Here is a 12,235-nt window from a genome sequence, read left to right as displayed (position 1 = left end):
TCCATCTTCATCATCCACACTTGGCCAGCCAAGAAAGCCAGCAGGCCCTGGCATCCAGTTCGATGAAACAGTGTCCGTCCACCATACTCATCCTTGGATTCTCTGGCCCATAAAAGGAACGAACACACGTGCTGAAGGATTCTTGGATCCCTGCAGCAGGCAGCCTTCCAGGGCCTTTCAGAGGCACCCAGGACTTCCAGGACATTCTAGAGTCTTCCAGGACCTTCTAAAGACTCCCAGGGCCTTCTGGAGCTTCTAGAGTCTTCCAGGGCCTTCCAGAGCCTTCTGGGGCCTCCCAGGAAGTTTTAGGGCCTTCTAGAGGCACCCAGGACCTCCAGGATCTTTTAGAGCCTTCCAGAGCCTTCTGGGGCCTCCTGCGGTCTTTTAGGGTCTTCCAGATCCTTCCAGGGCCTTCTGGAGTCTCCAGGATCTTCCAGGGTCTTCCAGAGCCTTCTAGGACCTCCCACGGCCTTTGGGGGCCTACCAGAGTCTCCCAGGATCTTCCAGGGCCTTCTGGAGCTTCTAGGGTCTTCCAGGGCCTTCCAAAGCCTTCTGGAGCCTCCCAGGGTCTTCCAGGATCTTCCAGGGCCTTCCATAACCTTCTGGGACCTCCCAGGGCCTTCCAGAGTCTCCCAGAGCCTTCCATAGTCTTCCAGAGCCTTCTAGAGCCCTCTAGAGACTTCCAGAGCCTTCTGGGGTCTTCTGGAGACTCTCAGAGCCTTCTAGAGCCTTCCAGGACCTTCCAGAGGCTCCTAGGACCTTCAAGGGCCTTCCAGAGCCTTCTAGAGCCTCCCAGAGCCTTTCAGAGTCTTCCAGGGCCTTTCAGAGCCTCTCAGGGTCTTCCAGGGCTCTCACTGCCCAGCTTGCCATGTCCCTGCTACCAACCATTGCCTGTGGATGTTGCTCACTCGCGCTCAGGTGTCAGCTGGACCCAGGCCTCGCACTTCATGGGAAGGCCTGTCTTGCTGTGCACCTGCATGTCATGTCTCCAGAAAGCCTTCCAGGTCCTGATTCCACACCGTCTCCACACTGCTCTTGCGTGGCCATAAAATGCTCCTCCCCAGACGCTGCTTCTCAGTCTCACAGGAATTCTCTCAGAAAGCAGCCAGCAGGTCCTGGGGTCCAGTGAGCTGAGGAGAAAGGTTCTGTCTCCCCATTCTGGAAGGGCTGGGACACGGGACTGACTTGGTCTCCTGGGACGATGCTGACAAAGGCATGAGCTGAATTGGCTGAGCCCTTCAAGGCCCCTCCTGATTCTTGGCATCTAATCCCGGCTCAGAGCTGTGAGAGGCTCCAGCCAACACCCATCTCACTTCTCACCCTGAATGACACACGGCGTTACTCAGCATGCGCCGTGAACAAGGACACAGAGCCAAAGGCGATGTCCCAAAGCTCCACCCCCAGTTACAAGCTGAGCACAGCCACCACTCTGACCAAAAGACAAGGCCTTGGGATCCTCCGGGCCTTGCTACCCTGGCCAGACGTAGCGGGCAGCCATCTTCCTCCCCATGGAGGCCTAGCTGGGGGCACGTGTGCTCCAAATTCAGCCCTCAGCCTGCTGTCTCCCGTGCGTTCCTGTGATGACTGCCAGCAAATGCGCCCACTTGCTACGTGGGTGGAGAATGTCAAGGAGTGGGTGCGACCCACACAGATACCACTCCCCATTCTGTCCTCGCCCTGGCAGCCACCAGAGAGCTGCTGCGCTGGAGAGGGGAAGCCCTCGGTCCTCTTCCTTGTCACCCTATGAGATACTCTCCAGCAAACCACGACCAAGTCAGTGTTATCATCAGGACCTGACCACACACACCTCTCAGCTCAGCCTGCTGCAGGTCCTAGACCACCTCGGTAGACTAGGACATGTGCAACCCTGGCCTGTCTTGGGACACACAGGACAGGCTGTTGGAGCACACGCCTCCCTACCTGGTCTCCTGCACCTTCTCCACGTCCGTGGTGATCTCCGTGAGGTTTGCCGTGAGCGTCAGGTTGTCTTTCAGCCAGGAAATGTGGGGTGGCGGGTAGGCCTGCACGTCCACCACGAAGTGCCTGACCTCATGCAGGTTGACGGCCTCCCACGGGCTGACGGCAGGCTGGATGTCCACGAAGCCTCTCTCTGTACGGGGAGAGTGTCTGTGAGGCAGGGCTCACCACAGGCCAGCCTCACGCAAGGAACGGCCAACGCGGCAGGAAGTAGGCTGTACCGTGCACAGAGACAGTGACTCTCTTCGTCTCTTGGACCTCCCTGGTGGCCAGTCGGGCCGTACATTCGTAATCTCCACTGTCCTTCACCGTGGCCTTGGGGACCGTCAATGTGTACACCAGTTTCATGGATGGGACCTTGAATTCCTCCAGCATGATGGTGCCTTTACCATTCTACAGAAGGGGAAGAAAACCGACTTTCACAAAACTCACTCCTGAGAGTGGGCTCGAGGGTAAACTACCAACTCTGGCCGGGTGTGTGGGCTCATGCCTATAATTTCAGTGCTTTGGAGGTCAAGGCAGGAGGATTGCTTGAGACCAGTAGTTCAACATCAGCCAGGGAAACATAGTGAGACCCCTGTGTCTACCAAAAATTTGGGGCGTGGTGGCATGCACCTGTAGTCCCAGCAACTTAGGAGGTTGATGTGGGAGGATTCCCTGAGCCCAGAAATTCGAAGCCAAGGTGAGCTGTGATAGCACTAATGCACTCCAGCCTAGGCAGCAGAGCAAGATCCTGACTCTAAAAAGAATGAAGAATAAACTATGAACTCCAGGTGACAAAGATGTGTGTATGTAGGCTCATCAATGATAAGGAATGTCTGGCGAGGGCACTGGTGATGGGGGAAGCTGTGCCGGTGGGGCAGGGGCTGTATGGGGGGGGTCTCTGTACCCCTCACTCAATGTTACTGAGACCCTAAAACTGTTCTAAAGAATGAAGCCCAGCAGTCGCTCACGCCTGTCACTCCAGCCCTTGGGGAGGCAGAGGCAAGAAGATTGCCTGAACCCAGGGGTTTAAGACCAGCCTGGGAACTTTGGAGAGACTTCCTCTCTATAAATAATCAAAAAATTAGCCGGGTGTGATGGCGTGTGCCTGTGGTTCCAGTTACTTGGAAGGCTGAGGCAGAAACATCCTCTGAGCTCAGCAGGTCAAGACTGTGGTGGCCATGAGCATGCAACTGCCCTCTAGCCTGGGTGACAGAGTGAGACTCTGGCTCAAAAAAAAAGAAAAATGTAAGAAAAAGTAGCCAGGCATGGTGTCACGTGCCTGTGGTTCTAGCTACTTGGAAGGCTGAGGTGAAAGGATCGCCTGAGCTCAGCAGGTCGTGGCTACAGGGGCCGTGAGCATGCCACCTGCACTCCAGTCTGGGCAACAGAGTAAGACCTCACCCCCCCCAAAAAAAAAGCCAGTCTTTAGAAAAGCATGCTTTAAAGGATAGTGTGTGACATGCATGAGCTGTTTGTGGTACGCTGCTGGAGAAAGGAGGAAACGGTACACTTTAGAGAATAACACCATCTATCTCTGCGAAAAAAAACCTGAAAGATTTACCTTCCTAAAACACGAGCAGTGATGTGCTAGAAAGGAGCTTTCCTGTTTTCTCTACATTTCACATAGCTTTGACAATAAACCTGTTTTACTTTTGTAATCGGAAAAAGGTATGTTGTCTAAAGCAACGCTTTGATGACGCATTTGTGAGTCAAAGAACATGTACTTTGGCTTGAAAAAAAATGTTCTGTCTCTCATAAATGCAGAGTCAAGGTTTCAGGAATTAAAGTGAAAACAGTAAAGGCGATTGTGTTGCATTTCAGGGAAGACATGCACACATGGAAGACGTGCACACGTGGACTGCAGACGCCCTTCCGCGCCAGGGTCAAAGGCAACACACGAAAACGCCCCACTTCCACGGGTGCCCAGAAAAAAGGAAAAACAGCAGCCAACTAGGAGAGAAATGGAGGGAGGAAAGGAGGGAGAGAGAGAGAGCAGCCAGATGCCAGATAGGACAGGAGCACAGAGATAGACGCGTGTCTGGGGTCTGCCCTCCACCAGATCCCGGGCCAAGGCCAGCCTTCATTCCCGACCAGCCTCCACTCCTGACCAGCCTCCACATGGTTCCCTACGCACCATCCTCAACACCCGAGAAAGTCAGACGAGATTCTCCAAGGACCAGGACGCAGCTTGGTGGCCCCTCCCAGCTCCCACCCCCACCCACTGCTGGAATGCCTGGCATGGTGCCCAAGACTCAGCAAACATCACTAAGTCTTCACCGGTTGAGTACGTAATGCCTGCTCATGTAAGGTAAGGCACACCTGACAGGCAGGAGGCAGGACAGGAGATGTGGTGCCCTGGTACCTCCAGAGCAGAAAAAGGAGGCGAGTGGGCCTTCGACATCACCAGATGCCTCAGACCCACGGAGGTGAGCAGGTAGTAAGAAAGGAGAGCTGCCTCAGTCCACCATGTCTTTCTTTTCTTTTCGAGTCGAGGTCTCATGTGTTGTCCAGGCTGGAGTGCAGCGGCACAATTACGGCTCACCACAGCCTCGACCTCCTAGGCTTATGTGATCTTTCTGCCTCAGCCTCCTGAGTAGCTGGGACTACAGGTGCGTGCCTCCGTGCCTGGCTAATTTTTAAATGTTTTTTTTGTACAGGCGAGGTCTCACCATGTTGTCCAGGCTGGTCTCGAACTCCTGGGCTCAAGCGATCTTCCCACCTCAGTCTCCCTTCCAGCTTGGCCTCCCAGAGTGCTGGGATTACAGGTGAGAGCCAATGTGCTCTGCCTGCTTTCTCCTGATTTGCTGGTTATTATCTTGCAGCTGCAGACCCTGCCTTCTTCTTCCTGGCATCTGAGAGGATGGCTCAGTGCAAGCCTTCCATATCCTGCAGGCCCTGGCCCATCCACAGCTGCCTGGAACTCTCCCCTGACCACAGAGGCACTCACTGTGGAGACAGGGCTATGGCTAGAGCAGCCTGGCACCATTGCCAGCGAGGGTGCCTACCTCTCCTCCGGGGTAGATCCACTGCAGGTCCACCACCTCGTTGTTGAAGACGGAACACAGGACCGTGATCGTCTCCCCTGACTTATACACGGTTTGGGGTGCCTCTATCTCCATGTTCATCTCGGACGCTGCCACTAAAAGAACAGATACAAGGGCTTAACATTCACGGGATAGTCAGGACCGTATGAGGTTTGGGATTGCTTGTTTTTTAAAGAAAATGCTAAAAAATAATTTGCAGACTAGTTTGATCAAGACAAAATTTAGACAATCCCAGCAGCCTTGATTTTGAGTTGGTCGACAACAATTTGGCACGTGGTTATGATTCAAAAATACAAAATGGTAATGACTGTAAAAATAAGCACCAGTTAAGCAGAACGCCACCCTCCAGGGCACGGGGTGAATGAGGGTGACGTCCCTCTGCATCGCCCATGGGTTCAGGCAGTCCTCTCACCTCCACCTCCCAAAGTTCTAGGATCACAGGCGTCAGCCACTGCACCTGCTAATATTTTGAAGTCCACTGGTGAAACAAGAAGTCTCACATGCGTTAGCAAGTTTCAGCTGCAAGTGGTTCTAAGCTTATGAGGACAGCCCAGGTCAGCCTGACACTGCACTAGGTGGGCTTCTGGGCACCCAGTTGGAGTCAGGACCTCCCTCACCAGTGATTATGGCTTTGTTAAAGGTCTTCCCTGCGTCTGATGATTCTGCCTGTTACTTAAGGAAGGAGGCCAGGGCATGAGTACCTGTCACAGCATAAATATTAAACGGGATGGTCTGGAACTTCCGTCCTCGGACAGTGGCCTCACAGACATAGGGCCCATGGAGGAAGGTCCCCACGAAGCCTGTCTTGCTGTTGTATGAGGCGGGGACCACCCCCTGGCTGTTGTGCAGGGTGACAGGCGTCTTTGGGTCCGTCGTGCGGCAAGGGATGGTGGTGGAGTCGTCATCCATCACAACAATCAAGGACTCCGTCATGCCCACGGGTACGAAGGCCACATCTGGGTCTGCGGTGGAAAAAGGGAGGAAACTCCGTGAGGTGCTAATGTCACCTTCACATACAGATCCAGAGAAACTCCATTGGCAAGACCATCATGAGACATGCTTGTGCCTTTACACACAAAACTGGAAGAGCCGCCCCCGTGACACTGGTCATCGTGACAGCTAGAAGTGACTTAAAAGTATGAAAAAGCCCAAATTGCCTGTGCCCAGATTAAAAATACCGAAAATAAACCCAAACACGAGTCAGGAATCTAAGTCAAGGGTAAACAACCACAAAAAACAAAACAGAACCCCGCTCTACTCAAAACGAGACAAATATTCTGAAGTTTTAAATTATGAAAGGCTAGGCAGGCTTGGTGGCTCACACCTGTCATCCCAGCACTTTGGGAGGCGGAAGCGAGAGGATTGCCTGAGTCCTGGGATTGGAGATCAGCCTGGGCAACTTGGCAAGACCTCACCTCTACAACAAATCAAAAAAATTAGCCAGGCACGGTGGCTCATGCCTGTAATCCCAGCACTTTAGGAGGTTGAGATGAGAGGATTGCCTGAGACCAGGAGTTTGAGACCAGTCTGGGCAACATGGCAAGACCTTGTCTCTACAACAAATTTTAAAAATTAGCTGGGTGTGGTGGTGCATACCTGTAGTTCCAGTTACTTGGAAGGCTGAGGCGGAAGGATAGCCTGAGCCCAGCGGTTTGAGGCTGCAGTGGCCATAAGCATGCCACTGCACTCCAATCTGGGCGACAGAGTGAGACTCTGACTCAAAAAAATACAAAATAAATTATGAAATGCTTTTCAAAACTCCAGTCACCTAGTCAGGAGTATTGAAAAGTAGCACAGAATCCTGTTTACTAAGAAGGAACCCCTGCAGGGCAACATCAAACACATGAGTCCACAGCCGAGAGCAAACCTGAGACTGTGCCCTCGCCACCAAGCCACTGTCGCCTAGGCACTGACAGTCCCTCACACCAGTTGAGCCAGGGCCCTGGCTCTCTTTCTCAACAGCAAAAAGATGTCTGCTCTGTTGGGCAGAACTGCAGCCTGCATGTGTGGTGCTGGGCTGGGTGGGAACAAGGTTTGTGGGTATGGACCTAAGAGTAGAAACATCGAACATTTTAAAAAATCAAAAGTAAAAAAGAAGTTTTGGACAATCTTAGGTGGACTCAGATACCTTTAGCAAACCCACGTTCCTGCCATTTTCGTCACAGCGTGGGGAAAGCCCTCCATATTTAGAGGATTTCACCAAAGGACCCTAAGTGGGAATGAAGTTGAAGTGACATCCTAAATACTCAGCCTTTAAGAAAAAAAAAGTAAGAGACAGAGTCTCAGTGGAGTGCATGATCACAGCACTCTGTGGCCTCAAACTCATGGGTTCAAGCGATCCTCCTGCCTCAGCCTCCTGAGTAGCTGGGACTTCAGGTACCTGCCACTATGCCTGTCTAATTTTGTATTTTTTGTAGAGATAGGGTCCTATTATGTTACCCTGGCTGGTCCCGAATTCCCAGCCTCAAGTACTCTTCCTGCTTCAGCCTCCCAAAGTGTTGGAGTTATAGGCGTGAGCCACTGTGCCCTGCCTTACCCTTCGCAAAAGCATTTTGCTGTTAAAAAGGAAGGTTCTCATAGATAAGAGGGTCATGAAAGATGCAAAGAGGGTGGAGATGCCCAGAGATACCCATAGTTACAGCAGGCAGGAAGAGGAACTCGTTAAGAAAAAAAAGACAGGCAGGGTGGCTCACACCTGTCATCCCAGCACTTTGGGAGGCAGAGGTGAAAGGATTGCCTGAGTCCAGGGGTTCAAAACCGGCCTGGGCAACTTGACAAGACCTTGTCTCTACAATAAAAACTAGCCAGGTGTGGTGGCATGTGCCTGTAATTCCAGTTACTTGGAAGGCTGAGGCGGAAGGATCACCTGAGCCCATCTAGTCGAGGCTGCAGTGGCCATGAACAGCATGCCACCATATTCCAGCCTGGGCGACAGAGTGAGACTCTGATTCAAAAAAAAAAAAAATTCTCAATTCATCATGAGTAAATATACCTTTTTTTTTTTTTCCTTTTTTTGAGTTGGAGTCTCACTCTGTCGCCCAGACTGGAGTGCAGTGGCCGCTCCTGACCACCGCAACCTTGACCTGCCGGGCTCCGGCAATTCTTCCGCCTCAGCCTTCCGAGTAGCCAGAATTACAGGAATGTGCTACCACGCCCAGCTGACTTTTTGATTTATTGTAGAGATGAGGTCTCACCAAGTTGCCCAGGCAGGTCTCGAACCTGCGGACTCAGGCAATCCACTCACCTCAGCCTCCCAAGGTGTGGGATTACAGGCTGAGCCACCGAGCTCAGCTGTACATTTATATTAAATCTAAAAAAAAAATGGGTGTTTTCTTGGAAAATGTATACATATTTCAAGAGACAGGGTCTTGCTGTGTTGCCCAGGCTGGTCTTAAACTTCTGGCCTCAAGTGATTGTCCTGTCTTGGCCTCCTAAGGTGCTGGGATGACAGGCATCAGCCATGGCACCCGGCCTTAACTCCAGGACGGGGTTATTAAATGTGTCCCACTTAGTTCGGTGCCTGATACACAGTAAATATTTGTCCAACTATGCTGAACTGAATAGAAATGAGTATATTTCAGATTTTTTACACACTACCAACAAAGAACATATCACAATAAAGAGATTTTCAAAATTTGATATAGCTCTGAAATGTTAACAGTGAATATTTTTTCATAATGATATTACAAAGATTTTTAACTATGTGTGCTCTATGGTTCTCAATTTTTCTTTTTTTTTTTTAAATTTAGTTGAAGTCTCACTGTCGCCCAGGCTGGAGTGCAGGGACATGCTCACGGCCACCACAGCCTCAACTGCTGGGCTCAGACGATCCACCTTAGCCTTCCAAATAGCTGGGACTATAGGCGTGTGCCACCATACCTTGCTAATGTTTTGATTTATTGTAGAGATGAGGTCTCATCAAGTTGCCCAGGCTGGTCTCAAGCCCCTGGGCTCAAGTAATCCTCTCGCCTCCACCTCCCAGAGTGCTGGGATTACAGGCATGAGCCACCGTGCCTGGCCTCAAATTTTCTCCAATAAGTATTTATTCTTTTTCTGGAGTCAATGTCTTACTCTGTCACACAGGCCAGAGTACACAGCTCACATTAGCCTTGACCTCCCCTGCTCAGGTGATCCTCCTGCCTTAGCTTCCCAGGTAGCTGGGTCTATAAGCACACCACCACCCTGCCTAATTTTTAAATTTTTTACAGAAATGAGGTCTTGCTATGTTGTCCAGGCTTATCTTAAACTCCTGGACTCCAGTGAATCTCCCACCTCAGCCTCCCAAAGTGCCGGATGACAGGCATGAGCCGCTGCACCTGCCCATTCTTACATCTGCAGAAAGCCTTATTGCAGCTAAGCAGAGGGACCCGACAAGTGCAGCCCGGGGCCCAACTCACCTGGCACGTAGACATAGACATGGCTGCCCTTGAGCTCAGCCTCCTCCGTCTGCGTGTGATTGTAGTAGCAGGTGTACAGCCCCGTGTGCCTGGCTGAGGCACTGCTCACCTCCAGCACCGACACAAAGAGGCCACTGTTGTTCTCCTCAGGTCTGATGTTCACCACAAGGTCCTGGTCCTCATACGAGGGATACTGCCAGCTCACCTCACTGTCCCCGGAGCATCTCAGAGAGAAGGGCGTGTTCAGCGACACCACCTTGTCACTCTCGTCCGGGAGGATGGACGGCAGCTGGCCAAGCAGTAGACCGGGCCCTGCAGAAGAAGGTGTGCTGACTGAGATGCAGCGAGAAAGGCCAGCATGCCAAGGCAGCGGGGAGGGGTGGGGGAGCCAGCCGTGCTCCCGCAAACAAGGACAGCTTCCACAGCCTTCCACAGTTGGGCACCTGGGCACCATGGAAGGCTGCCCTTCCAAGAGCAACAGAAACTCCAAGCAGTCTCTCCACCCTGACACCCTCTCAGCCTCCCAGGAGGGAGGACGACAGATGCCAATCCCATATTTCAGACACTTCGGCAGGACCACCAGCCACCTGAGAGAGCTCCTGGACATCCACACACCCTGCAGTATACCTCAGCTGGGGAGAGGGGTAAGGCTGGACAAAGCCCAGAGCAGACTGTCCCCACAGCCTCTGTCTCTTCCTGATGACTACCAAGCCCGGTGCAGGATAACGTGGATTTTATTTTTTTATTTTTTATTTTTTGGTGGGGGAGTTGTACCCTCACTGTTTCACCCAGCCTAGAGTGCAATGGCATGCTCACAGCCACCACAGCCTCAACCTACTGGGCTCAGGTCATCCTTCCGCGTCAGCCTTCCAAGTAAGTGTACACCACCATGCCCAGCAAATTTGTTTTTTATTTATTGTAGAGATGAAGTCTCACCATGTTGCCCGGCTGGTCTCGAACCCGTGGGCTTAGGCAATCCTCTAGCCCCGTGTGCCTGGCTAAGGCATTGCTCAAGACTCAAAAAAAAGAGAGAGAGATGGGAGTGTCCCCCTCTGTTGCCCAGACAGGTGTACAGTGGCCTCCCAAAGTACTGGGATTACAAGAATGAGCCACCGCGCCCAGCAGGTGATGTGGATTTTAACTCCCAAATAATAACTCAAGCCCACGAGTGGAAACACTGAGTTAATCCTAGAACCTTGAATTCTGGCCCAACTCCGACACCTAGAAAGCCATCAGAATCGCCATTACAAGAACTCCCTTGGGGCCCAGGCAGGAATCTCACCTGTCTACAGGTGGCCCCCAGGGTTTCTAAAGCATGTTCAGGCACCTGGGATCACCTGTCACCCTGTGAGATGCTCACAGAGCTTAGAGTGACTTGATTTCTGGTCCTGCTCAATTCATCACACCCAAACGGGCGGGGCATACAGGCACGGGCAGGCTGGGGTAACTCAGACCAGAAAAGCACCAACTCCATACTGAGCCTCAGCAGAGCATGATTATCTGGGTAAAGACTAAAGAGGTCCAATAACCATTCAACAGAATGCCCCAGTGGCATCCTCCTGGAGAGAAGAGCCAGTAAGACTTTCTAGGACCCAAACGCTCTTCTGTCATGGGATTCAGGAGAGATCACCACACAACCTAAGTGAGCTTCTTGCATTAGGAAGATACGACTTAAGGCAAGTATGACTTCCTGGGCAAAACTTTTCTCAATTGACTTTCTTTTTAAGAGATGGGAGGGGCCGGGCACAGTGGCTCAGCCCGTCATCCCAGCACTTTGGGAGGTAGAGGCAAGAGGACTGCCTGAACCTGGGGATTTGTGATCAGTGGGAAACTTGGTGAGACCTTGTCTCTACCATAAATCACAAAAAAATAGCCGGGTGTGGTGGCATGCGTCTGTAGATCTAGCTTGGATGACTGAGGCAGAAGGATCGCCTAAGCCCAGCAGGTCAAGGCTACAGTGGCTATGAGCGTGCCACAGCACTCCAGCCTGGGTGACAAGAGTGAGACTCCAACTCAAAAAAAAAAAAGAGAGAGATGGGAGTGTCCCCCTCTGTCGCCCAGACTGGTGTTCAGTGGCTATTCACAAATGAAGCCTTGAGCTCCTGGCCTAAAGGGATCCTCCCACCTCAGCCTCCTGAGTAGTTGGGACAACAGGCGTACATCACCATGCCCAGACACACATGCCTTCATCTGCTGGAAGCCCTGGTCCCAGGAAAAGGAAGACAGTGGTGAAGATCATCACCAATAGCAAGCCAGGGCCAGGGTTGCACAGGCTCTGAAACCTGAGAGTGCTCCGTGAGAGTGCTCCGTGTGGAATGAAGTGCTGAGAGTGCTCCGTGTGGAATGAAATAAGGGCAACCCGGCAAGGGAAGTGACGGTGCTGGAGGCTCTGGATCCCGGCCCACAGCTTTCTGTCTCTCATCCTCTCTGGACTGTGGGTGCAGGGGCCACCCCACGGAGACTGAAGCCTGGGAGAGAAGGGCCCGGACAAGGACTTGGGGCAACAGCCATACCTGTGAGAAGACAGACCAGCACCAGGAACACCCGGCAGGAAGTCCCCATAGCTCCGGAAAACTGGAAAAGTCAAAGGCAGAGAGAGACAGTGTCAGCCAGCAGCACCCACCGCCACTCCCTCTCCTGTGCGCCTGACACGATGGGAAACTTGAACAGCATTGTTCTTGCCTAAAGTGTCCAGTTTAAGATCTAAAACAGTGCGAGGCCAAAGGAGACCAAAGGGGCCCCAGACCACAGCAGGAGCCATCCCTACACGAGACACATGGGAACCAGGACCACGGCAGGAGTCATGCCCATGCCAGAACACAGGGCCCCAGA

The 12,235-nt window shown here is 52.3% G+C and overlaps 1 protein-coding gene across 1 annotated transcript in view; it reads right to left on the bottom strand.

Annotated features, from left to right (window-relative positions):
- PDGFRA (platelet derived growth factor receptor alpha) overlaps positions 1 to 11,965 on the bottom strand; it is a 34,381-nt gene extending 22,416 nt beyond the window's left edge. The window contains exons 1-6 of the mRNA XM_008047829.1: positions 11,917 to 11,965; positions 9,404 to 9,715; positions 5,708 to 5,968; positions 4,968 to 5,101; positions 2,199 to 2,370; positions 1,921 to 2,110 (exon numbers count right to left, since the gene is read on the bottom strand). Of these exons, the coding sequence (XP_008046020.1) occupies positions 1,921 to 2,110; positions 2,199 to 2,370; positions 4,968 to 5,101; positions 5,708 to 5,968; positions 9,404 to 9,715; positions 11,917 to 11,965 (1,118 nt within the window). The remainder of the gene's footprint in view (positions 1 to 1,920; positions 2,111 to 2,198; positions 2,371 to 4,967; positions 5,102 to 5,707; positions 5,969 to 9,403; positions 9,716 to 11,916) is intronic.
- Positions 11,966 to 12,235: the final 270 nt, after the last annotated feature.

This window comes from Carlito syrichta, unplaced genomic scaffold (assembly GCF_000164805.1).
Source record: "Carlito syrichta isolate Samal-C Ts95f unplaced genomic scaffold, Tarsius_syrichta-2.0.1 Scaffold117951, whole genome shotgun sequence".
NCBI classification, from domain to species: domain Eukaryota; kingdom Metazoa; phylum Chordata; class Mammalia; order Primates; family Tarsiidae; genus Carlito; species Carlito syrichta.
Note: the sequence above shows the minus strand (reverse complement) of the source record. Positions and strands in the feature narration are given on the sequence as shown.